General features: G+C 45.9%; 2 protein-coding genes across 4 annotated transcripts in view; one reads left to right on the forward strand and one right to left on the reverse strand.

The window, feature by feature from the left end:
• Nucleotides 1-17,733, forward strand: part of LOC147449916 (uncharacterized) — a 76,579-nt gene extending 58,846 nt beyond the window's left edge. For 2 of the 3 annotated variants that reach the window (XR_015189564.1, XM_086522734.1), the window contains one exon: nucleotides 17,420-17,733. Coding sequence is in view for 2 of the 3 variants with exons in the window: in XM_086522734.1 (XP_086378860.1) it covers nucleotides 17,420-17,518 (99 nt within the window). In the remaining variant the exon portion in view is untranslated. Of the gene's footprint in view, nucleotides 1-17,240; nucleotides 17,345-17,419 lie in introns of all 3 variants that reach the window. The other variant, XM_086522735.1, reaches the window with a different exon arrangement.
• On the reverse strand, nucleotides 8,045-12,269 carry LOC147449917 (uncharacterized). The gene is made up of 2 exons (XM_086522558.1): nucleotides 9,464-12,269; nucleotides 8,045-8,274 (listed from the first exon to the last, which is right to left on the reverse strand). Exons 1-2 carry the CDS (start codon nucleotides 11,127-11,129, stop codon nucleotides 8,045-8,047), a joined length of 1,896 nt encoding a protein of 631 aa, XP_086378684.1. The 5' UTR covers nucleotides 11,130-12,269.
• Nucleotides 17,734-27,406: the final 9,673 nt, after the last annotated feature.

Consider the following 27,406-nt stretch of genomic DNA (forward strand, 5'->3'; position numbering starts at 1 on the left):
ACTACGGACCTTTCCAAATCACTGTCAAGATAAATGATGTCTCCTTCCGATTGAAATTGCCAGATACTTGGAGGATTCACAATGCATTGCATGTGAGTCTCTTGAAACCTGTTAAGGGTGATGTGCCTGATGATGGGGAGCCTGATGAGCAACCCGAAGTGAAAGAAAAGGAGGAGATCCTTGTTCCTGAACAGATTTTGGCACATAATGATACGAAGAAAGGTAAAGTCCGAAGGCGGTTCTTGGTTAAGTTCAAGAACTTTCCTGCATTTGATGCGAAGTGGATGGAGGAGGAGGACCTAGCAGATACTCCTCAGATTGTGAAACTTTACCTCGATGTTTTGGTTTAGCATAGTCTACTCCAAACGGAACCCAGAATTCAGCTTGGCCGGAGATCTGGTGCAGTGGGATGCACAAGAGGGGAGTCACTCCACTCCTTTGTCAACAGATGCCTCAATTTTGATACTAAAGTCACTGATGTCTCTTTGAGCTTGAGAGATACTGAGAGGTGAGAGTATTCTACTGGATGACTTTATGAAATGGAATTCCTGATAATGATACTGATTTGTTCTTGACTTCTTGTGAATGCAGGAACTGATAGCCGAAATGACTGCAGCATTTTGGTTTGATTGATCTCGAATAGACATGGTTGCAATAGGGGTTAGTCAATCGGACATCGATGAGGTCCCGATTGGACCTAGATGTGATTGCTAGCTACATTGCCGATAAATCATGGTCTAAGATCCGAATGAATGTTGAATGTCATGTGATGTCCTGTGCTGTCTGGTGATGTCCTGTGATGTCGTGTGATGTGACTGTCGATTTTGTACATGTGCTAGATGTGTGTTCCTAGTACGTAGGTACTAATAGTCAGTGTCTGCTAAGACGGTTTATGGCTTTTGTCGGTTTTGAAGGCGTAATCGCGGTCGATTACAATGCTTTCAAGAGGGGGGTATGTCACAAAGTGATGACGTGGCGGACAGTAAAAACCCAAATTTCTGCCAGAAACCCTAAAATTCCTGCAAACCTAATTTCTGCCAGAAACCCTAATTTCCGGAAATCGCGGAGGCTGATTTTAATTTTTTTTTAATTTTTTTTTAAAATTTAATGACGAGCGACACGAATTTTGCTTTTTTTTATAAAAAAAGAGAAAAGACTCTCTAAGAGAGAGAGAGAACTGATGCTTTTTATTTTAAAAGCTTTTGGGCATCCCTTGTATCTTTAAATAAGTGGTGAGAGCTTCACTTCTCAGAGCATCTGGACGCAAAGTCTGAGAGTGAAACCCTAGCCACTCTCTTGTACTTTGAACTGATTAATATAAAAAGAAATACCGAAAGGGGTGCCAGTCTTTGGGGCCAATATCTCTAGGCACGGAACTCCGCCGGGCCAGTGCAAATCTATTGTGATCTGTGAATTGTTTTGAAGTGGTTATTTGGTGCTGTCGCGATTGATTTTTGACTTGGAGTGTCCACGTTTGTTACATTACCACCCATATAATGGGCATGTGTCTCCTTAGGTTGCCTCTGAGTGGAAGGGCTAGGTGGATTTCCTCCGATAGTGTGATCTCCTGCTTCAATTTACAGAGGGCAAGAAAGCAAGCTGAGCTCTGGTACCACTGTAATCACTTCCAGCGAGGGATCGGACGGAAATACAAAGATTACTACAATCTACAAAACTTTGCAACACTTTCACTTCAAAAAGACTTGAATAGCTGAGAGAGAGAGAGAGAGAGAGAGAGAGAGAGAGAGAGAGAGAGAGAGAGAGAGAGAGAGTCCACACGAGAGACACAGAGTGACGGAGTTCCGCACCTAGACGGCAATGGCCCCAAAGACTAGCACCCCTTTTGGCATTTCTTTATTATTGATTCATAAAGGTACAACTCCCCGAGGGTCCAACTCTCTTCGAGACTCTGCCTCTAGATGCTCCAAAGGAGTGGCCCCTCGCGCACTTATAAACAGTACAAGGGATGCTCAAAAGCAAAGCCCAAAATCTGTAGTCCTAAAAGCACTTGAATCCAAAAGCATATGCTTTTACAAGCCGGCGCCAGAAAGTGCCCAAAGCTGCTAGCGCAATTTGCAAAAATCCGTACAGTTGCACGGGCATTCGTGCAACAATGCCACATCATCATATTTTTATGCAATTGTTTTTGTGTGTGTCCCTTTATATTTTAGGCCCCTCGACAGGAACTTATAAGTTGATAAACTTTCAGTTTTTTCTTCGTTTCTAGGCTTTAGGCTCCTCGGTTGTAATCTGCAAAACACAGTCAAGTTAGCCTAGGATGTCAGCATATTAGCGCAATTCATGGGCATCCGTACAACTATGCTACGTCATTATATTTTTTATGCAATTGTTTTTGTGTGTGTCCCTTTAGTAATTTAGGCCCCTCGGCAAGAACTTATAAGTTGATAAACTTTCAATTTTCTCTTCATTTCTAGGCTTCAGGCTCCTTTGCAATCTGTCAATGGCTTGCCTCACCATCTCTATTGTGAAGAAAGTAGAAGTGGGAGGACACGGCTCCGGCGGGTCTGGCAATGGTAATTGCTCTATTACTGTGTATACAGAGGATGCATATTGTGTCCATGTCTCTATAGACGTAATGATTGGAGAGGGTGAGTGCTCTTTAAAGACTTGCCAAGCCTCCCTCGACTCCTAGCTCAAGAATATTTGATAAATATCTCTCTCAAGCTGAGCTAAGAAAGCTCTCTTCTTTCGCCTTATAAGGTGGTGGAAGAGTATACGCCACTGCCAATGTGTGATCTCTCCCAAAGCCACCTCTCTTTGTAGTCAAGATCATCTCTCGACACTGATCATCATAGTACATACCAACTTTCTGAGGCGTCCTCCCAGATTGTGGTCTCCCATTAGGTTGAGAGTGGGGAAAAGTTGTGGCTGTTGCTGTGTGTATCATCTTTGTCAATATTTGGGTGAGCTCTGACAAAGGTCTATGGGGATTCTCCCCTACTAAAGACTATATAGCTTTTTTATATACACTCCATATCTCTCTTTACAAAAGTGGTATCTCGGATGGTGATGTGTTGCATGATGAAAGCCACCAATAGTGTAAGTAAAATGTATCGCAAAAGATATTTGAGCATAATCTACAGCCACTCCAACAAGTCTGGGCGAGACGGATAAGTCCTAAATGCGTGGTATAAGTGATTGGGAGCCAAATCATAATCCACAATTCTATAAGGGGATGCCAGAGTATCTATCAAGGCCATTCAAAATAGCCAATCCATGTGCTGTGCCATCTCAATCAGATATCTCCCATACTTTGTAAATACCTCAGCATCCTCCAAGGTCTTGAAGAGCCCCATCTTTGTAGAGTCTAGCTCTCTCAACATCTCCTCAGAAGTTCAAAGAAAGATGCGTGATGACATGCTGTCCTAGCATTGAAATTCCCAAGTAGGATGATATCTCCATCCCTCAAGAACTCCCAAATATCGTCATCTAGTATCATGTATGGTGACCGCCCCTGAGGCGGAGCATAATGAGCTGTGCTAGGAGGGAAGTAACGTATGGCAATGTAGAGAGCTCTGCCCTCCTCCGTTCTAACTCTGATTCACATATAGCGGGCACTCTCATCTCTGCGAACCACCTAGATAATAGGGTGTAACTCCTCCCTAAATAACATTGATACTCGTCTGATCCTCTTCTACTATGCTCATTACGAGCCACTTGTCTACATGTGCTCTCCCATCTGTATCCAATGACCCTCGGAGTGTGCTCTCTAGGCTTTGATGCGTCTCTGAATAGAAAATGATGTCCCTCCCGTTGAAGGTATCCTCGAAGGCTCCGACATCCAATTGTAACGCGTTGCAATTCCATACCACAAGCTTCAGGTCGGTCCCATAGGTCGCGTACCGTTATGCGGTGTGTGTGTCAAGTACTATCGATTTGCCTGCCCTTCTCTCTGGCAGCCAAGATCTTGGGCATGCATTCTTTCATGTGTACGACATAAGATCATCTCCCAAGAAAATTCTTGTTTGATTTAATGTAGGTCTCTTATTGAGGAAGTCCTTCCTCTCTTCTATGGTAGCGAAATGAATGATTAGAGCACATTCCTTAAAGGATCCCGCATCACCTCCTCCTTTCTTGCCCACTCTCCATACTCCTGTGTGTTTTGGCACCATGATTCCCATATGTGCATAGAGGCTTTTCACTTCCTTGTCCACATTGTTGGTGTCCTTGACACCCGTGACTCGTACATGCAGAGCGTGTGATTTCCTCCTTTGCTCTTCCTCAATTGTCATGTTGATAATAGAGGTGGGAGTGGGTGTTTCATGTTTACCTTTTTTGGCCACTTGGATCCATTGGTCCGCTTCCTCTACTTGCTTCTTGGTGGGGGTGAGCACCTCTACCCATGAAGAGGTCTCCCGTTCCTTCTCCTCCTCCTCCGCTTGGATGGTGAGCACTTGCGCCTTAAAGATATTCAGCTCTTCTACCATGGATGCTGAATTTCTCCCCCTTCAAGCTTGGTCCGGGAGGGCATGTCCTCCAACTCCTCCTTTAGTTTGTCGATTTCTTAATGTTGTGATGCCACTTTACTTTTGAGAGAGGCACACTCCACCTCTAGAGCCGTGATCTTCTCCGATAGGGCCGTATTGACGATATCCAGAGCACTATCCGTCTCTTTCTTCTAGGCCAAAATGGCTTGCTCGATGGCCGCCTCCACTTCGTCCCTTGTCATCTTGTTGTCCTTTTCTACCTTCTTGCTTGATTTATGGGAGTGAAGTGACTTCCCTCTCTCACATGTGAGCATGAGGAGGGAGTGTGCGTGAGAGCTAGGGCAAGTGTGTGCGGGAATGGAAGCTAAAAACAAAAAGCTAAAAAATGCGTGCTTTAGAGAGAGAGAGAGAGAGAGAGAGAGAGAGAGAGCGCCTCAGTAAATGTCCACACACAAGCTGCCCCCCAAACGAGGCTCCCCCCTTGCTTGCAATAACCAAGCACCCCCTTTGTGCACGCGAACTTGACACTGAAATGTTGGCCCTCTGCTTAAGTTGCCCCCTTGCTTGTGTTAAAATACGTTTTATTGTAGGATCGTTTAACAGATCGTATGGCTGGATGTAAGACAGAGGGGACTGGAGCATGCTCATCACCACCCAGCTAAAAAAAAAAAGCTAAAAAATGTGTGCTTTAGAGAGAGAGAGAGAGAGAGCCTCAGTACATGTCCACACAAGCGGCCAGCCAAACGAGGCTCCCCCCTTGCTTGCAATAACCAAGCACCCCCTTGTGCACGCGAACTCGACACTGAAATGTTGGCCCTCTGCTTAAGCTGCTCCCTTGCTTGTGTTAAAATACACTTTATTGTACAATCGTTTAACAGATCGTATGGCTGGATGTAAGGCAGAGGGGACTAGAGCATGCTCATCACCACCCAGCTAAAAGAAAAAACTAAAAAATGTCTGCTTTAGAGAAATGAAATGTTATATTAATGTCTTCAAAAGGCCAAAGTGACCTATGAGACCAAAAAGTTACAATGTGATGGATCTGATACAAAGTCAGAGTAACAAGATGACAAAATGACAAAATGACAAAATAAAATACTATGGAATCCTAAACTGCTAGGTGTGGACTAAGCAACTAAACAACTAGCTGGGATGGGTAAATCACAGGAGATCCAGCATCGGTCGTCGCTGGCGGATCTCATCAATCTCCTCCATGGTCAGTAGTCTGACCGGGCGTCGTGCATGTCGAGCCAAAGTGATCCGAATCCTCTGATGCAGCCTCCGTCGATGTTGTGTAGTCCTCCGCAGTCGTGGGCGTCGGGATCTCCCTAGCTCAGTCGCTCGGTCGATTAGTATGCCTCTGGTGTAAAGCGACGGGCTCTGTTGTGGTAGTAACTCCTCCGGGTGTCCAGTGGCAGCTCTAAAGAAGTCTATGATCTGTCTCTGAGACTGGCTAGCCTCTCCTCTCATCAGGCTCTCTCTGTGTCTACGCAGCTCGAGCAAAAACAAACCCAGGCATCTCTGATCCTCGTACCGCATGACTCTAGCGAATGGTCCAAAGCCCTCTCTGAACAAGCAATGGAAGCGGCGTCTGGATCTCCCTAGCTGAGTCGCTCGGTCGATTAGTATGCCTCTGGTGTAAAGCGACGGGCTCTGTTGTGGTAGTAACTCCTCCGGGTGTCCAGTGGCAGCTCTAAAGAAGTCTGTGATCTGTCTCTGAGACTGGCTAGCCTCTCCTCTCATCAGGCTCTCTCTGTGTCTACGCAGCTCAAGCAAAAACAAACCCAGGCATCTCTGATCCTCGTACCGCATGACTCTAGCGAATGGTCCAAAGCCCTCTCTGAACAAGCAATGGAAGTGGCCTCGTATCTCGTAGTAGACGGGGCAGTGGCATGTGTAGTGCAACTCTGTCTCAGGCTCGATGTCACACAGGGGGCATGTCCTAGCCTCTACTGGTATTCCATTGTATCTCCCGGTCTCGATCCGCAGCTTGTGTGAAGATGTGGGAATCTGGCCAATAGCACATCGTATTCCATGAGACAAGTGGGTGTCCATGTAGCTGGGCCTCGTCACAAAACCATCCTTCGTAAGCTGGAGGAGATGCTCTCTGTAGAAAGCCATCTTCGTGCCTAGCTCTTGTGCTGGTTGTATCCATGTCCTCTTGGTGTCTAGCTGAGTCAAATCTTGGCGAATGAGCCTGGTTACTGTAGCGCGGATAATGTGTCGTGCTCTCTACAGTGTGGGTGTCCCCAGTGCAATGTGCGTGACAATCTCACTCAACAAATGAAAACTCTCTCAAACAGAATGAAACACAGAAACAACGGATAACAACACAGAAACACTGGATAACAACAGAGACACAACAGTGGACCAGAACATGTGGACTCGACTAGCTCCAAGAACCTTGTTCAGACTCTGGCGTGGCAGCACACTCCGCTCCAGCCCAGGACTCACAGGTACAAATGGGTGTCGAGGCTCAGATGTGCAGGGATGGTGAAGCAGTGCTCTGTGTAAGACTCTCTAGACGACTACGTGCAAGATAAGATAGAACTATCCCAAAACGACTACTGATATGTACAACCATAGGAGCCACCAACGGCCCATAAATGTCCAGCCAGCTAAGTCTATCTCCAAACTGAGTGGTGGTGGTGACCTGGCCACGACGTCCACTAGACCACCGTAGGTACCCTGCCACGTGTCACTCCCAGCCAAAGGGTCCGTCCAGTGTGAACCAGACCAACTGTAGCTAACTGTCCAACTGCCTGTCCTGTGAAGTGACACTGTAGCAGGCTACAGGTTGCCCGCCACAAGACTGGTCACCATCTCGGTGAGCCAAAACTGAATGAAACTGCAAAAGTAACTATATGTACCATGAAAGATGAGGTAAGAGCACAGTCCTGTCACCCAAGGGAAAGGGTCGTCCCCACTGCTGCTCCAGAAGCTTCCGGATCGGGAGGAGCCATCAGATCTATAGTGTAACCATGCGGTTGCTCTATAGTGTAACCATGCGGTTGCTGTCCTGTGCTTTGCATACCTTGATTTCCTGTGGTTGTACCAGCCATCTGCTGCACAGCGGATGGGAGTACCTGCCCTGAAGTGAACTCCGGACGCCTAGTAACGCAACCGTGGCGGTGTGCACCAGTAACACCGTCACAGCAAGGAACACTCTGGCTCTGCATGTGTGGCATCTGGATCTGAGACTCTTGCTGAGTGAAGTACTGGACCTGGGGCTGTGGGTAGTGTCCCATGAACTGCTGAGAGGGCTGAGAGGGACCTGCTGGGTAGTGTCCCATGAACTGCTGAGATTGCTGAGAGGGACCTGCTGGCGCTGCAAAGGTGGCTGGATTCTGGACCTGTATCCCTGGCCTAGTCCATCCATATCCCACAGTAGCCTGGGTAGGCCTGTTATCATACATAAGCATTTCTTGAAATCCTTGCACCTGTGCTTTGAGGTCATCAATAATTCTCGACTTTATCTTCAATGCCTACTGTAGTGCAAAAATCGTTGCATCTCGATCTGCGATGGCACTCTCGGCAACTCGCAGGGATCCCTCCATAGCTGCGTATGTGGCGGAGTGAGTTCTGCTGGAATAGTATCAGGTAAAATTTGCATCAGCCAATTCTGTGAGACCCAGAGTCCGTAGCTGAGCAGTCGAAAGCACCTCACTGAGAGATGGTCGAGGTTGCTGCATATGAAAATGTAATGAAAATGCTGTGCGATTTTTTGAAGAAGCAGGCCTCTTGATTTCATGAGTGATAATTTGCGGCTTTTCTTTTTTCTGAGCCACCTTTGATTGTTCCTCTGGATCACTGGAAGCACCTGACTCTGAATTTACATCTACATCTCAATCCTCAGATGCTGCTGATTCTGCTTTGTAGCTTTCATCACTTGGGTCACTGGAGGTAAAGTCATCTATGTCATGGCTGCTGCCGCTTGCAGATACTTCATCTGCCTCGCTCTCTGATTGTTCAACCCGAGCTTTTCTCCTTACATCTCTACCTTTTTCTTGCTACCCCTGCCAAGGTGAGGTCTGATGACAAACAGAGGATGACAAACAAAGCCGCTGAGTAGCCAATGGAAAAGTAGTAGGATGCAGACAAGTTAGATTTCTCCGGCTAAATCGTTAGGCTGGGCGAGTAATTTAAGGTAGGGTAAATTCGAACCAGGCGAAAGTGGGACGTTAGGGCGAGAGGGTGCTGGGAGAGGGTAGGGGTGAGAGGGGAGGATAGGGGCGAGAGGGGGTGTGGGAGAGGGTAGGGGTCGAGAGGGGAGGAGAGGAGAGGGTAGGGGGCGAGAGGTGAGGATAAGGACGAGAGGGGGGGATAGGGGCGAGAGGGGGTGTGGGAGAGGGTAGGGGGCGAGAGGGGAGGATAGGAGAGGGTAGGGGGCGAGAGGTGAGGATAGGGGCGAGAGGGGGTGTAGGAGAGGGTAGGGGGCGAGTTTTAGGATAGGGGCGAGAGGGGGTGGGTAGGGGCGAGAGGGGGTGTGGGAGAGGGTAGGGGGCGAGTTTTAGGATAGGGGCGAGAGGGGGTGGGTAGGGGCGAGAGGGGGTGTGGGAGAGGGTAGGGGGCGAGTTTTAGGATAGGGGCGAGAGGGTGAGGGTAGGGGCGAGGGGGGGTGAGGGGGTGGGTAGGGGCGATAGGGGGTGGGTAGGGGCGAGAGGGGAGGGTAGGGGCGAGGGTGTGTGAGGGGGTGGGTAGGGGCGAGTAGGGATAGGGTAGGGGCGAGGGGGGGTGAGGGGGTGGGTAGGGGCGAGGCGAAGGGGGAGGGTGGGTAGGGGCGAGTAGGGTTAGGGTATTATAAAAGTGCAGGTTGAGGACAGAACCAACTATTCTCAGCAAGACAATGAGCAGGAGTAGGGAATTCATCAAGCAGGACCTGCTCTGTGAAGGGAGTTGGCTAGACACAGAGGTTAGCTTCGTAATGGTTGGAGAAGCAGACACCAATGGGGCTGATGTTTGAAGGGGGTTGAACTCTTGTAGGGGAGATTTCTTTTTGCTTATATACTTTTTACTTGGCTTTCCAAATTCAACGGCTTTTATCAAGAGGGCTTTCACCGAGAGCGCATCAGGAGTATCTTCTGTGACCTTCAACTCTTGAGCTGGCTCATGTGGCTCATAAGGTTTAGTTACCTTGGAAACATTGGAAGAGGGTGTACCTTCAAGCAAAGAGTGAATTGAAACTCCAAAACAGGGCATAGATTTGGTAGCATCCAACCATTCCAACAGATCCTCATCTGACCCGTCAGGCAGAGTAGGTTGTTCCAGTTCGGGATTGGACTCCATGGACAGGGAACTATGATGCACCACCGGATCCATTCCACCTTCAAGGCGAATCGGTTGCATTGGGGAGCCAGGGGTTCGTATCCACATTGCATCGTTTCCCCAATCATGTAGTGCTTTCGTGTGTCGTAGCCATGGTCTGCCAATGAGCAATGGGAAGCCGCCTTCTACCTGGGGAAGGCGAACCACCACAAAATCCAAGCTGAATGTGAAATCTTGAACCTGCAGAGGCACCTTTTCTACAATGCCCAAGGGGTAGACAGTCCTCTGGTCGGCCAAAGTCACTGTGAATGGGGCAGGCCTAGTGGGCTGGAGACCCAATGCCAGCATAGTGAATTCAGGCATCAGGTTGATACCCGACCCACCATCTACTATGACCCCTGAGAATTCGCGGCTCATAATAGAAACGGTTAGACGCGGACTCCTGTAATCAGTAAGTGAAGCTTCGGGATAGGATATCATGTAGGATTCGGAGGGCTGCACTGGGAGGTGCCCGCCACTAGACCCTGCACCAGGGTACAGAGATTGAATGATGGCAAGGATGTCACTTCGAAAATTTGCATCAAGTCGAAGCATGTCATACAATGACACTGGCTGAAAGGTATTCTTCAATATAGTCTCTGCTGTAGGTTTTTCTCTTGGGATCAGTGTCTTCTCAGTTTCCTTGATCTTTTGTAAGTCAGCAACTGCTTCTAAGAAAGCCCCATCAATATCGGAAAGCATAGTAAAAGATCCTTTCTTAGCACTAGGGGATGGCATGTCAGCTGCTGGAGGAGGTGTAGACATTGGGGAGGAAAGGGCTGTACGTGCTGGAAGATTGAGGCCGAGGGCTGCCCTCTGAGCTCGTGTGAGGACACCAGCTGGCTCCTCTACCAGCTGCAACTTGTCTTGAGAGGCAATCATATGGGCAGAAAGTGGTGGCTTGGGGTTGGTACTAACTGCTATCAAATTGATCTTGGGAAAGGTGAATTCCGGTTGGCTCTGACTTGGGCTCGCAGAGGTAGAGGCGCGTTGTTTAGGACAATCCTTAGTGTAGTGATCCTGAGCCTCAGGGCAAAGTTGGCACGGAGGAGAGCCTTCTGGCATAGGGCATTTGCTCTGATAATGCCCATACTCTCCACATCTGTAGCATAAAATGGGCCGATTGGAGGGACGGAACGGCGGACGAGGTGGTTGTTGCATGGAGTTTGAGGGTGACGTGTAGAAGCTCTGAGGGGTTGAGGGAGCATTAGCATGATAAAAATTGGGAGATGCGAAGTTGTTGTGCATACCTTGCATAGAAGGTGTTGTCAGCAGAGGTGGCATAGGGTGTTGATGACCATAGGGTGAAACCATGTTGGATGTAGGTGTCAACCCTTGTTGAAGGTTGGGGGCGAGGCTCTGTTGTAGTTGCCGCATTCCCTTCAGATAATAGCACTCTTTGTCATCATGGCCAGGCTTCTCGCAGAAATGGCAGTAAGCTCGAAGTGGGCAGTCCTAAGAAGGATGCCCTGGAGATCGACATGAGCTACACCATACCATAGCCTTAGTCTCCTGCTGAGACCTGAGCTCTTCTAGCTCTCTTTTAAGTTGATCATAAGCCTCTTGATGTGGGGGCTTCTCCTGTCTAAGAGAGAAGGATCTCTCCTCTTGAAGAGCTCGCTGTAACTTTAGGGCTTCCAGTTCCCTGCGTAAAGAAGATAAAGGATCAGAAGGATTGTCCAAAAACACAGAGGGGGTCTCTATGTGAGGGGGGCTGGTGAACAGCTTCCTAGCCCCTTCTATCCTCGTAGCAGCGGCGATGAATTCCTCCAAAGTGGCGTCGGGTCGGAGGCTCTCCCGGAGTTTTTGTTGAGAGATTTTGGGAAGCGCCTTCTCCACCCACTTCTTAACCATGAATTCACCGGGTTGCTGGGGAAGCTTGGCAACCAGAGACTTGGTTTTGGTCATAAGCTCTGCAAAAGTCTCCTCTGGTTGGAGCACCATGTTGGCCAACTCATCCAACACTTTCTCTTGGTAGTCGCCCGGCCTAAAAGCTGCACAGAACTGTTGTCTTAAGTCTGCCCAAGTTGAAAAATGATTCTCTGCAAACTGGCTGTACCATTTGTCTGCTAAGCCATCCAAGGTTGATGGAAAAAGTACCAGATAAGCATCTTCCCTGTTAAGACCACGTCCTCAACAGAGAGATACGAACCTGCGTGCATGGTCGTCCGCATCTTCCGAGAATAGTCCTTTGAAGGTGGGGAACTTGATGTTTACCTTGGCCAACACACTAGCCAACGCCTCCATTGCCCCTTGTTGAGCCTGTTGCTCAATAGCCTGCTGTAGCAGACTAGGAGAGAGCTTTGCTGGAGAAGGTGATCTGGAAGATGTGGAACCGGATGAAGGAATGGGGGATGTCGTATGTGGAGGTATGGTTGATGAGGTTAATGGACTTCTACTAGATACCACAGGGCGTCTTCTGTTATAGTGCTTCAGAGGTGTCTTCTTCCCTACCCTCCACGCCTTTGTATGAGTAGCCTCACTACCCATCATGCGGAGAAGTTCTTCAACTTCCCCTTCCACATCATCTCTGTCTTTTAGACCGGTTACTCTTATATGCAATGCTCTAATTTCCCTTCAATGCTCTTCTTCTAGAGTCATGTTGATGATTGTAGGAGTGGGGACGGATGTGGTTTCTTTCCCTTTCCCTTTCTTAGCGACTTCTATCCATTTCTCGGCCTCATCCGTCTTCTTCTGTGTCTTCGTGATCACATCCATCCACGAAGATGTCTTTACCACCTTCTGTTTCTCCTCCTCTGTGATCATCCGTACCTGCTCCTTGATGACCTTGATCTCGTCTATCACCGAGGGCTGAAATTCCCCTTCTTCCAGTCCACTGCTTACTCTATCCGCAAGTTCTCGCTTGAGGGCTGTGACCTCTTCTCTAAGTGCCTGTGAATCCGCCTTAAATGCTTGTAGCTCTGCGTGCAAGTCCTCTTTCTCCTTCTTCCATTACGCACTTTCATTAAGAAACATTTGAAGAAGGTTGGCCTTCTCTTTCCACCATCCCTCCGTCTCTGCTTTCCATTCTTTCATCTCCCTTTCCATTTGTGTTATCCGCTTGTTTGTAGGCGCAAAGGTTTCCTTCGTATGGGGCTTACATATCGGCGAAATGATCATGGCCTCCATTGGCGAAGTGCTCATGGCCTCCACTGGCGAAGCGCTCATGGCCTCCATTGGCGATGCGGATATAGCTCGATGCTCTGGCTCGGCTGAGTCCATGCGGGCAGGGCACACTAGAAACCTATCCAAAAACAAGGATAGGCGAGCGAGGGTGTATCCTCCTCAGCTCGGCAAACCCCCCGATGCGGGTGTATACATCAATTCAGCCCACTACGGGCGTAAGCAACCGAGGCAACTCAAATGAAGACCTTGCACTCGCTGTCCTACGCAGTGGTAGAAAAATGCACGTGTCCCCCCCCCCCCCCCCCCCCCCAGCAGAGTCAACTCATGGCTCAGACAGGCCCCTGTTGGGCGCTGGCTCAATCCACGCGCAGCCCCCTCTGTGGGAGAAGCTCGCCTGCTGCAGCCTCTGCGTGTCCTGCACCTGCGCCCTCTTTAGCCTGCGCGGTGAACCTGCTGCAGTCTCTCCGCGCCTTGCGCCTTGTACTTGCTGCGTCACCTACGTCACCTCTTGCTGCCCTGCGTGCGTCAGCTCTTGCTGCCTTGCATCTGTTGCGTCATCTGCATAGAGAGAGAATCTCCCTGCGCGCTGCCTCCTGATGCTCGAAACCCTAACACATGCAAAAATGAATTGCCCTGCGTGCTACCTCTTGCTACCCTGCACCTTGCACCTGCTGCGAGACAGAACCTTGAGAGAGAGAGAGAGAGAGAGAGAGAGAGAGAGAGAGAGAGCCTCAGTACATGTCCACACACAAGCGGCCCCCCAAACGAGGCTCCCCCCTTGCTTGCAATAACCAAGCACCCCCTTTGTGCACGCGAACTTGACATTGACATGTTGGCCCTCTGCTTAAGCTGCCCCCTTGCTTGTGTTAAAATACACTTTATTCTACGATCGTTTAACAGATCGTATGGCTGGATGTAAGACAGAGGGGACTGGAGCATGCTCATCACCACCCAGCCATGCCCTATATAGGCCCTTGGCCTACTAAATATAGGGACCCCCTTGACTACATGTCCGTCCTGGCCCTTTGCCCTGCCCGATCCTACCCTTGGTATGACACTAGACAAAATTTTGCGTGCATAGCCCTGGAGACTTTGGAGTATCGTACGGGCTGCTGGTTGCTTATGTAGCACACGCTCATACCAAAGTCGAATGTGACCCTTTGGGAGCATTTTCTGCGCTGTCAGATGCTCAGCCCCTCACGACGCCATCACTTTCTGAGAGAGAGAGAGAGAGAGAGAGAGAGAGAGAGAGAGAGAGAGAGAGAGAGAGAAATGAAATGAAATGAAATGATATATTAACGTCTTCAAAAGGCCAAAATGACCTATGAGACCATCAGATACAAAGTGGTGAATCTAATACAATGTCTGAAGTACAAGTACAAAAAGTACTGAAAGTAAAAATGAAAACTGAAATGAAGTGTGAAATGTGATGTGAAAATGTAGAATAGGCCCTCAATGACAATCTGGGTGTCGTGCTAGAATGCCTCTGATCCTCTGCTGGAGTCTCCGTCGATGTAGTGTGCTCCTGTGTCTCGGTCGTGGTCGTCTCGATCTCCCAAGCTCAATCGCCCTGTCAATGAGGGTGCCTCTGGTATGAATGCGGGTACAACCCTGTGCTGGTGGTTGGTCTCTTGGCTCCCTCGATCCAAAGAAGTCTGTGATTTGTCTCTGCGACTGTCATACTCCATGTCTCCCCAACAGACTGTCTCTATGTCGGTGTAGCTCAAGTAGATATAAGCCAAGGCATCTCTGGTCCTGATACCTCATGACTCTATCTAGGGGTCCAAAACCCTCCCTGAATAAGCAATGGAAGTGCCCTCGTATCTCATAATACACAGTGCAGTGGCATATGTAGTGTAGCTCTGTCTCTGGCTCTCAACCGCATAGTTGACATATCCTAGACTCTGGTGGTATCCCTCTGAATCTACCCGTCTCAATCTCCAGCTAGTGTGAGGATGTGCGAATCTGACCAATAGCACATCGCAGACCATGAGATAAATGAGTGTCCATGTAGTTCAAACGAGTCACAAACCCATCCCCTGAAAGTTGGAGAAGGTGCTCTTTGTAGAAAGCCATCTTCGTGCCCAACTCCTGTATCGGCTCTACCCATGTCCTCCTGGTGTCCAACTGTATAAGATCCTGACGAATGAGTCTAGTGATCTCCGTCCGTGTGACTGGCAGGGAGGGTGCATCTAGGGAATACTGAAAGGGAGGCAATCTATCCACGCTGAGACCATGCCTCTGAAACCATGAGGTCATCTGTGCATACCAACATGATGCATCTCCCTGCATCGCTAACTGTCTAGAGGACTCAAGAGCCAGTCTAGTATATCTGCCTCTATGTGTATCCCATAGACTGTGCATAAAGGACACTGATCTGGTAAGAGCCTCAATCTCTATAGGAGGGGCAGCTACCTCCGCTCGAATAATCGCATGTGGTACAGAGGCCTTGGCTCTAATCATCCGGGATATCATAAATACCAAGGGTCTCTCCATGTTCCTCCAACTGTCATGATTCACAGATGGTCCCCAAACTTGGACCCCATAAAGCATAGCTGAAGCAACCAAAGTATCAAAGAGACATAGTTTTGTTCGTGGTTCTTGAAACTGAACCTGCGAACACATCCTCTCTAGCCCTCCTAATGCCGCATAGGCTCTAGATAGTCTAGTCTCTGCTGCTCTCCTCAGGGTAAACCTCGGTCCCGTGAATACCACCCCCAGATATGTATATTCATCTGTGTACTCCACAGTGTCCTGGCCATATACGAGTGTAGGTGCCGATCTCTTGACCCACTGTGGTGTGGTGTTAAACACCATAACCTTGGTTTTACCAAGGTTCACAGACAGTCCACTATCCTTTGCAAAGTTGTGCAATGCATCCAAATGTCTTTGCATGCCCTCTGGCGACTCTGACATTAACACAATATCATCAGCATATAATAATAAAGGGATCCATGTCCCTGCCAGTTGAGCGCCTTGGTCACCCTCTCTGTCAATGTAGTCAGAGACCTCATCTACATACATACCAAAAAGTGTAGGGGACAAAGGACACCCCTGTTTCACTCCAATAGTGGAATGAACAATGTCAGAAATCCCCTCAGGAGTGCGTACCTGGCCAGTCACTGAGCCATATAAAGCCATGATCCCCCATATGATCTCTGTGGGTACTCCCAACTTCAGTAGCGTGTGCATCAATCTGGCCCTCGGCACTGTGTCAAATGCCTTGCGGAAGTCCACAAAGCAACAATACATCCGTCTCCCATGTGCCCGACCCTCCTCAATAATGGCTCTGAGTGTAAGAATATGGTCCAAAGTGGAGAAACCCCTCCTGAATCCAGCCTTACTGCTGCTCGTATGCCCTCATTTTCTGCCCATTTACTCAGTTGCTGTTCAAGAATGGATGCATACAACCGTGCCAATGTGTGCCCTATCATAATAGTACGGTAGTTCCCTGGTACCATGGGGTCCCCTGCCTTGAAAAGAGGTACAATAGTAGATAATCTCCAGGACTCGGGTGGTCCCTCACACATGACACGGTTAAACAACCGCGCAAGAACCTCTGACAGTAAATCTCTAGCATGTATCAAGTGCTCTGCCACCAAACCATCATGATCATATGCTCTCCTAGTCCTCATCCTGTCAATGGCGTTCTTCACCATCTCAGCGGTAAAGAAGGTACTAGTGGCTGGACATGGCTCTAGAGGGTTTGGTAATGGTGGTTGCCCAGGTACTGTATATAATGATGCTGCATATTGACCCCAAATCTCGGGAGAGGTAATCACTGGAGGAGGTTAGTGCTCATGGAAGAGACGCCAGGCCTCACCTGAATCTCGGCTCAAAGAGAGCTGATACAAATCACGTTCCATCTGGGCTAAAAAGGCCCGCTTCTTCCGTCGCACTAAACGCCGGAGAGAGAGAGAGAGAGAGAGAGAGAGAGAGAGAGAGAGAGGCTGTTCTTGTTTGCCAGAAGGGTTGTAGCTAAAGAGGATGCTCGTGATACATTGGGAGTGGGTATGTTCCTCAATGTGAATAATGTCGTCTTGCGGTACACAAATGAGTGAGAATGTTGTTCAGCCTGGGTGTCTTAATACTGAACAAACACAAATTACTTAGTTACATGTCTGTTCTTGTTTCCTCTTCCCAATAATTCGTGAAGAGGTGAATAAGGCTGATGAAGCTATCGGTGAGCAACAGGAGAGTGCTAAAAAAGGGTTATTTACAGTCGGACTATGCCTTGAGAAAGGGCATTATCTTGTTGGTGTGTTTGAACTGGTGTGTGTTTTATAAATTGACTTGGGAAAATAAGGGGGCTAAGACTTATGTCCTATTTTTTATCTTTGGTGTGGCAATTGCTGGGGTTAGCATGTAGATATACTTGGATCTCATAGTTGGAGTTTTTTGGCGGCCTTTCACGGGCCTTTCACCTTGTGTTGTTAAGACACTTGTCTTCCTACTCCCCACTACAGGTAGGTTGTCATCGTGTTTCTTTCATAATTCTCTATGCTGTGGAGGAGTTCTAACAATGCTAATTTTTGTTGCAGGTTCATGTGGAAAGTACCATTAAAGTGGATCCTGTGTATTTGGTTGTGATTGATCAAGATAATAAGGTGCACATGGAACTTGCACCCCTTGTATCTTGATTCTTCAGGATGAGAGTGCCCATTGGGGGGCAGCTGTATTTTGTGCAATAGGAACATGTAAATTCACTATCATCATCATCAAACGCCTTTGACTCTAGATACTGGATGAAGTCATCATTTATATTGTACTAAGTTTATCAATGTGCATGATTTTGTGACGGCGATTTAGATAAAAGAAATATAATAGAAATTATACAAGGGATGCTCATTTTGGACTCTGGTCTTCTTTTTTCCTTTTTTTTTTTGTAGCACAAGCCATAGTCATAGGGAATGTCTCCCATTTTTGGGTCCATATTCTTCACGTTCCAATCCTTGTTCCATGTGATAATTGCGAGAATGTAGTCAGAGGGGCAGGTATTTTACACCCATTCCCATTCCTCTTTTCTTTGTTTTCATTTTGTGCTCCCATGTGACTATCCTCAGCACACATTTGCTCTCCTTCTCTTTCAAGTTTGCAAAATCTACAATGCGATTTATGGCTCATGAAATGCAAACCCAAAATAGCAATTTCTCCGCCTAATTGACAATCTGTACAATTATAAAAAGGGAGTTTTGGGGGGGGGGGGGGGGGGGGGGGGGGGGGGGGGGGGGGATTCCCTCCCACAAAAAAAAAAAACACGTGGTGGAAGCACCTTGATCCAGCAGTGTTCCCTACGCCTCCGGCACACAGCGCGCGCACACACACACACACACACACACACACACACACACAGAGAGAGAGAGAGAGAGAGAGAGAGAGAGAGAGAGAGGCGGGCTAAGTCCGCCGGCCATACTAGTTATATGTTGTGGTTGCATTATACCATTAGGGAAGATTACCAAAATGCTCCTGTTTGTTGTGGAAATTTCGAAGTCCTTGACATTTTAAAAGTTCCTTGTACGAACTTCGGATGGATTGCTCCAATATATATTCACATAGTCTATCCTTTTTTTTTTTTTCCGACACACCAGAGGGCCCACAGGGGGAGGTGCTTATCCCTTCCAAATATTAGCCATGTTACATGGTCGGGCAAGGGCCGCGTACCATCGGGCAAGAGCCACGCGTAGGCATCACCATGGCCACCTAATTGATGCACCACATGCTGGGAACGACGGAGAGAACTCGTAGCAACCAGCTAGGAAACTCCTCCTCGGGTGACCCACCCCAGGAGGAGGATGCACTCGAGTGTCCAAGGGCAAGAGCCCTAGCAACGTGAACACCAAGTGAGCACAAGGTGTCCCTCGAGAGTGTGACCCAACAGGGTATTTGAACCCACAACCCGTAGGTTGAGAGGCCAAAGCCTTACCGTTAGACCAACTCTTTGGGGACAACATAGTCTATCCTTTTTTATAACGACGTTCCATATTTTTAAGTATCTTAGATAGAACTTCACGAAGAAGTTGACAAATGGTATCATTTGTGTCTACCAATAATGAATTGTTAGTTTCATGATATAACAATGGACCGATCAACAGGGGAGTATGTTTGGACGTTTTTTAAGAAATCGTTGGTCGTAGGTGGCGGCGGGACAAGTGGTTCTCTGTGGAACACACATACACTCTCTGTCCGCCTCACAGAGGCGGCGTTGCTGGCTCCTGCGGCGCGCTGCAGCAACACGTGTGGGTCCAAGATGTGAACGTTGGGTTGTGTCGCACGTCCATAGCCGCCAGGCACGAACAGGAGGCAACATCAAGAGACCTATATATAATGCGTTTGTGCTACGTTTAGAGAGTTTTTTTTTCGGAGGTAGTGAGAAGAATGAGATATTGCAATTGGATCGCAGTGGTAAGTAGTATGTTTGGAGTGCTACGTAGTGCGTTTGCACTAGTGGGCATTTTGGGGCAAATAAGAGGGGTATATTGGAATTTTGACATTTGAGGGGTATTTTATGAATTTCCACAACTTTCAAGGTAGTTTTGGTAATGTTATATTTTTTATAGTGGGTCAGAGTTTTAAAACATATCGAACAATTCCCACCTTTTTTTTTTTGCCCCACTTGAATTTGCGCATGGTCTAAAAATGTGTTGTGCACTTCCCTCACTACCATTCATTAGTTTTTATTTTTCTCTTCAACGGATTGAACGCCCGTGTGTTATCGAAAACACACACGTTACTTTTGTTTTTGTAGTAGGGAATGGTCATCCACATGACCATTCCCTCAAAGAAAGGGCGACCACATGGCGACCGTTGGATGCCGAGAGATGACCATTCCCTGAAAGAAAGGGTGACCACATGGCGATTGGTGGATCTCGGGAGCCATGGTGGGAGCACTTTTTAAAGGGAATGGTCAGTGGATGACCATTCCTGGCCGTGGGGCCTGGTTGATCACGTACAATGCACAATTGAGTTGCATAGTTGATTCCGACTGCTGAGGTGGTGCTCCATCATTGCAGCCAACGATCAACATTCTACAAGCTAATGTGTCGCATGCTTGCTCAATTCCGACTATTGACATGGTGCTCACTGGCTCATCCAAGCAAGCCTCGGATTCAAACTGCTGAGGTGGCATGCATCGAAAGACTGACAAGCTGAATTTTGTTGTAGAAGGTCGAGTGTTACTTGCCAATCATAACACCCTGAAGCAGGCTATAACAGAGAAATATATATATCAATCCCTGGTAGATATAATGCTTATGGCAACCTTACTTTGAATATGGAGGATTTATAGAACTTAGTAGAATCAATGAAATCTAATCTTGAAGATAAATCTGAGCAGTACACAACAGCCTTAATAAACCAAGTGTTGGTGGAATATATCAAGAACCAGGATGCTGGTGACGATGAGGAAGAGAATGATGATGACCAGGAGTGGAGAGATGGCACTATAGCCGATCATGATAGTAATGATCATAATGATAATGATCAACCCCCTCCAAGTTCAACAACTACGAAGACCGGACAATCAGGGGTACTCACTTAGACAACCAAGACAATCAACCTGGTAGTCAGACTGAGCAGTAGGATCAGACCCAGTCTGGTCAGATGAGCAACAAGAGGAACAACAATAGACTCAATCTAAAGAACAAAAACAAAAACAGTCTCGTTCCATTGAGATGACTACATAACAAGCCCTTGTTTTATACAGGCCAATGAATTAGCTTCAGAACAATGGTAAATGCGTTTGGGTCAATTCTTGCTCGGATTGAGATTCACACCACACTATTGCTCTAGTAATACTCGACAAAAGGCTTAAAAGACAAGAGCTCTTCAAATTCAAAAAATTCTCCATGATGAGACAATGTATATTGATTTGGAGAGGTTTGAGATCCTATTTGTCGGAGCTCGTAGAATGGCTCAATATTGGAAGTCAATAAACTAACATGATCAGCAGCTTTGTCAACTACCACCTCATCTAGTTGTGTGTTGGTTTTGGACTGGGTGCCTACATGGTTCCTTACCAATGAAGATGTTATGGTAAACCCTCATTGGAATGAGCTAGATATGTTCAGACAACCATTGCAGGATGGTACTTAGAGTTAGCGATATCGGACTTGGAAAGTTCAAATGAGACTTCAGAATATTGGAAGACAAAACTAGGAATGAAATGACAATAGACACAGAAATTGGAATTGAAATTGTATTCATAAGAATAATCAGAGTACAAATGGCAGTGATACTAGAAAGTACAAAGTATACGAGTAAAGGGCTCAAGATATAATAATAGGGCTTTGAGATTACAAGAGATCTAGAGATCAAAGTGCTCAAGACAAAGAGAGCGCAAGATTACAAGATGTCTCGAACATGAATAGTGGGTCCTATTGCCCTCGGACTGGTGTTTGATTGATTGTGCATTGTCGGTTACCTTGGTAATTTCTAGTTATTGCTTTTGGAAGCTTTTGGTATCTGCTTGCCTGCTAGAGGTGGTTCTCGCCTTCTACATTCCTCCTCCTTTTTCTTGTATTTTGGTATATACCAAAATTTTCAAAAAGTGTTGGTATCAAAGGTAGCTCCACTGCTTCCTTTTATCTCTTGTATTTGCCCTCCGATGTCCGCACAAGATTCCAAAGCTGTAGCAGTATGTTCCAATGCAACAACTACAATGCCTTGAGCACCATCCTTGTGCTTCTTTCTGGAATGGTCGTCTTCTTTCAAAAACCTGCTCACTTCATTGGAGGTAGCTTGTATGGGTTTCTGTGTGTCTGGAATTCTGAACACATGGGCTAACTCCCCCAGTGTTAATTCCACTGTTTTGCCATTGACAATAGCTATACCCCTTGTCCGCTTGGTATGAGGCCAATATCTGTTGTGTGATCTGAGCATCGAATGGAAGTGCAACAACATCTACAACGACTTCCAAACCCCATAGCTTGAGCAAGTCCTGCTATCTTTCTTGAAACACATACTTGGCCATTTTAATGTGTTGGACCACACTAATGGCTTCTGTGAGAGATGCTTTTAAGCTTTATGTTTCTGTTTTCATTGTGTTAAGTGTCTCTTGCATGCATTGTGAGGTGGGCTTACTTTCCATACAAGATTTAGACAAGGATGTTTGCAGAGAGGACGACTTACTTGTGGTCATTAAAACGAGCCGTAAAGAGAGTATTGAGGCCTCTCAGGGATGGTGATTGTTGAAGGTGTTGGTGTATACAGAGACGGGTAGTCGATTGTGAGCTCGCGGGGTTTTCTATAGAAGTATGCGCATAAAGTGTGGATTGGTGAACCCTTCATATCACCATGAATGCTCCACTCTCTGCCCGTCTCGGATTTGTATGCACCGACTGTGATGTGGCACACATGCGTTCGCTGGTCCAATTCATTGACAAGGTTCTTTTTAATATTTTTTTCATTCATTTTCCCCACATAGCCGTGGGTGCTTTAGGATTCATGAGTGCGATCATCGATCATCGACAGATCCTTTCCTTTCTTGAAATGGTGAATCTTGATTACACAAATATTCAAAATGTGACCAAAGGCTTTACAATAGGTGCACTGAGAGCACTCACTAGACATATGATCCTTTGATCTACACTTGGAACACCAGATCTCCACTTTCTTTACTGAGGGTCTTGTTTTTGCTATTTCAACGATCTATCTAGACATCTCCTCTATCTTCTTGGTCCATGACTCCTTCTTTTTCCCTTTACCCTTGTTATCTGATTCACGTTTAGACGTACTAGAGCTCAAACTAGACCGAGAACTTTCTTTTGTAGAAGACTCATTGTCACTGGACTGTCTTCTCTTATGGCCCCTTTCCTTCTTAGCTTGTTGCTCCAATTTTTAGTGCTCTCTCTACCATATCATTGAACTCTTAGTTGGTGCTGGTACTTCTTGCTCTCTCAGTTTCTTACTTCGAAATCCATTTAAAAACCAGGCTCTCATTCATTTCTCCGAGGGAGGTTCTTGTAGTTGTCTAGTCAGTTCTTTGATTTTCTCCACATAGCTCCTGACTGACAACTTCCCTTGCTTGATCTTATCAAGCTCGCACGTAATGTCTTCTTCCCCCTTGTTATCCGAATATTCCAACTTGAAGGTCTTAATAAGCTTGCTAAATGATTATAATCGACAAGCTGCAGGCTACCTCCTTCAGAGTCTATGGGAAGTATTCTCCCCATTCATCTTCATCAATGTCTTTCAATTCTACATATTTCTCAAAGTCTTGGATGTGTACATCAAGATCATCTCGTTTGCCACATTTGAATACTGGGAAATAAATCTTCAGATTGTCAAAATGTTCATTGCTTCGATTTACTTTGGTTTTGTGTACTGGCTTTCTGTCTCTGGACTTCTTCTTACTATAATGATCAATGTCGGGCTTTTGCTTCCTTCACTTTCATCGGTATGTTTGCGACCTTTTTGAGATCCATGAGACCTACTTATCCTCTCAGCCCGTTCAGTTCTCCTTTGTCTGGAATGACTAGAATGATGTGAATCCCATGATTCCTCAATATTGCCCGATCCTGGGGCAACATCAGTCTCCTTTCCAGGCTGTTGATCAGTGTCAGAGCCCAGCTTTAACTCTTCTGGAATCGGACTGACTCAATCTGCGTTGATCAAGTGGTTGGTCGTTGACCTCGTGTGCTCGTTCCACGTGGCATCGCTGATATGCAGTAGCTATAAAATCAACTGGGAGATAGTTTGTCTGTCTTATAGCAACTTAGCTCAAACCACCGTGATCGCCAAAATGGAATGAGATGGATATGTTCATACAACTATTCTAGGTTGGTACTTAGAGTTACTGATATCATATTTGGAAAGTTCAAATTAGACTTCAGAATACTAAAGACAGAACTGGGAATGAAATGACAATATACATAGAAATTGTATTCATAAGAATAATCAGAGTACAACTTGCAGTGATATTGGAAAGTACAAAGTAAACCAGTAAATGGCTCAAGATACGATAACATGGCTTTGAGATTATAAGAGATCTAGACATCAAAGTGCTCAAGACCAAGAGAGCACATGATCAAAAGATGTCCCAAAAATGAATAGTGGGTCCTATTTATAGGCCCTCGGGCTGTTGTTTGACTGACTGTAGTAACTCTCTGGTTACTACTTTTGAAAGCTTTTGGTATCCGCTAGCCGCCTGCTTCAGGTTGTTCCCGCCATCTACACTCATGTTAAGAACCTATCCACTCTTGATCTCAAGAGTCTGGGATTACAAGTCAAGATTCTATTAGGCGATAAGCCAACCTATAAATGCATGAAAGATATGAGAACTCAGATTAAGGAAATGTGTGTCATAATAATAAATATCTAATTCTAATTCTCATAAATGATTTTCTCATGTTAAACTGATCATTTAATATGGGGAAGTACCAAGGCGGAAAAAGCTAGAATATTGGTAAGGCTGACAGACCGGTCTCAGTAGGGATCCAAAGGGGAGAAAATAGGGATCCAAAGAGGGACCATCTGCAAAAGAGAAATGTGCGTCAATGGGCTTCAAAGACTCTAAGGTTCAGTCCATTAAGACTTCCAAAAAGCTTATGTTCCAAAATTCAATGAAATGTTCAATGGTCAAGCCTTAGGGAAATTTGGATGCTTGTGGGAAAAAGTCTTCCCACATCCCTATTAAGGAGTGGGCGATACATTTTTGTAGGGAATGAGAGAGAAAAACACACGCACTCTCTTCCAAGCTCCCTTTACACAAAGGGCATAGTGGGCACATGGTAGGTTCCTAGACCAGTTGCCCCCAAAGTGCATTCAAATCCTATTGGATGGCCATAAGGGTGGACCAATGAGAATTAGGCTAGAGTAAATTTAGTTTAATGCATTTAAAAACACTTGATAAAAGAACCAATGAAAATTAAGCTCCCTAGAAGACTGTTGGACAGTCTACTAAGGGATCCAATGAGCATTCATCAACCCAATGGCTTGCCTGATTCCTATAGAAGACTAAGAGGTCCAATGAGAGTTTAATTGAATTATTTAATTACCTAAATCTCTCATTAAAGGGGAAAGAGGGACACTTGTCACAAGGCTCTCCATTTGACCTCTATTTTCCTATTGGTTAAGTTTGGCATGAGCCAATGAGGGGCCAACAAGAGGGAATAGCAAGAGGGGTCGACCAAGAATTATTGCACACACACTCACACAAACTCATGTGTGAAGTAAATAAGACTATCTCCTTCTCAAGATTTAATGGTAAAGCTCATCATCTACTCCAAGCTTGTGAGAAGGGAGGCCTACACCAACAACTCTTGGCTTTGTGATGCAAATCCAACCAAGATCCAAGCTCCAATGCATGCTCATCTCCTCTACCATGCTAATTACTAAGCTATGTTAAGCTATTAAGAGTGATTTTGTGAGGAGAAATGCTACTTTCTCGTAAGAATACTTCCTCTTCCTCTAGATCTACTCTCATACCCTACTAGCTCTTACCATCTTCGAAGGTGTGTGAGGTCTTGGGTCTGAGACCATGAGGGAGCTGATGTTGTGTTTTCAAGTGTAAGCTTGGTGCTTGAAGCTTCCATCTTCATTGCACCAGCAAGTTATTGAAGGAACACAAAGTGTTGTATTGTGAAATGTCTCCCTTGATGGGGGAAACCTATAATACAAAGCCTTTTGGAGGGGGGACTGCCGGTTCCATGTAAATCCGGTCCTCAACTGTTGTCAATAGATTAATTTGTCTCTCTATTTGAAGTATTGTTCATGCCTATCTAACTAGGTGCTATGCTTTTGTTGCGCTCTCCATCCAAGCGCCCTTGCTATGCCTATTAGAAATCTATTCTTAATAAAATTCTCACTATGTCTATGTTATTTTCGACTACACACAAGTTACTAGACCATTAAATGTTACATTGGAATCAGAGCACAAGGTTTCTCTTTTCTTGCTCAAGAAGAGAGATCCTCAAGCTAACTATATATTGTTGGTATTATTAGTTGCAATTGAGTAAGTAGAATATGGATTTTTCAGCCTTGTAGTGTGCCTGCTTCGTCCAGATAATGGGGCATCACCGTCGGGAGCTATAATGTTAGTAGTGGAGTCTTACAGGGCTTGCCTACAGCTTAACCACTATTGAGCTATTAGAAGCTTGACAGTAGCCGGTGTTGTTTTGATGGTGAAAGACCCTCTCTTCTATTCCTTGCAATTAATGTTATTCAAGGCACGGGTACAGGAGCTTGAGTGCTTTTCTAAAGGATTAAGAGGAGTAGCAACTACGGTTTGAAGTGTCAAAGTACACTTAAAAATTTTACACCTAAAATTTGTTAGAATGACTGCTAATAGTAAAGACAGTGAAATTAGTGTTGAGACTTTTGATTTTGCTAATGAACAGGCTACTAATGATGCCCTTATGCTTGTTAATTACCTTGTTACCTTGCTTCAACAAGCCACATGCAATCCATCCCTCCAAGGTGAAGTGCAATGATAGGAGGAATCTCAAAACTCGAGCGAGATTTTTTGAGCAATCCCTAAAGCGAGCAAGACTGGCCAAAGCACACTATACAAAACAAAAACCAAACAGGACTTTTTAAGTGACTTCAAGCACAGCAAAAAAAAACTAAAACAAGATTACACCTAATTTTAATGGTAAAACGATCACAAATTTTTGACAAAAAAACCCCTTAAACAAGGGTTTGGTAGAATGTTTCCATTGATGGGCTATAACAATTGGAACCCATGCAATGGCATGTTGATATTCCTCTTCTTAGAACTAGTTGCCCTCGATATTAAAAGATCATTCTACCACCATTGATACTTGCTAGGAATAGTGGCATCATGATTCCAACGGATATAAATCTCCTATTCCTACCTCCCTACATGTAGGACCACGAGACTTGCACTGAAAGAGAAAGGTTGTTGCCACTCGAACAAATCGCATGAATAAGGAGAGTCTGGGAGCTTGAGCTTCTCTTCACTTCTTCTTCTTCTTCTTCTTCTTCTCCTGTTTCTTGCTCTACCTCAGGTTATTGTGGGTTGATGTACGATAACATACTATGCATTTTAAGTTACTTTAAAACGGTGGAAACTTGAGAATAGTTCTATTAATGAGGCTATTCTTTTGAGAAAATTCACATCATGGTACATATTAAAGTCTAGATCACACCATCATAGGTAGCCTTCTATCAAGGGGGGGGGGGGGTGGGAGTTAGTGGTGTTGCCAAAAGTGGTGGTGACAAACGTGTCAAGGGAGGTGGTAATGGTGGGGGATTATAAAGAGTGCTTTTATAGAAGAGTACACAAGGTGATAAAGCTATGAACAATTTTCTTATGACAACTTTGTCCACATGCTAGTTCTCTTTTACCTACCCATATCGATAGAAACCTAGGTTTAGTGTAATTCCACCTACAACTTTTGAGATTTATCTTCAAATTCACAGTAGAAGGTAAATAAACCTACAAAACTTTAGAGAGATATAGTGTAAAAACCTTCTCTTAAATTTTTCATGTTAATATGAGCACAACTCAGAGCTCCTAAACTAATCGGGGTTCCTAGTCTGCTGAGTTGTCCGTCATACCTCAACCCAGA

Source organism: Adiantum capillus-veneris, chromosome 10 (assembly GCF_014529385.1).
Source record: "Adiantum capillus-veneris isolate H3 chromosome 10, ASM1452938v2, whole genome shotgun sequence".
NCBI lineage: Eukaryota > Viridiplantae > Streptophyta > Polypodiopsida > Polypodiales > Pteridaceae > Adiantum > Adiantum capillus-veneris.

Bases quoted from the DNA above. Each gene is read 5' to 3' on its own strand.
- LOC147449917 (XM_086522558.1), bottom strand. From the start codon at position 11,129: ATGCGGCAACTACAACAGAGCCTCGCCCCCAACCTTCAACAAGGGTTG. The intron at 8,275-9,463 runs GTAAAAAGTATA...ATGTAAATTCAG, and splicing joins CGTTGAATTTGGAAAGCCAA to AGTCAGGTGCTTCCAGTGAT.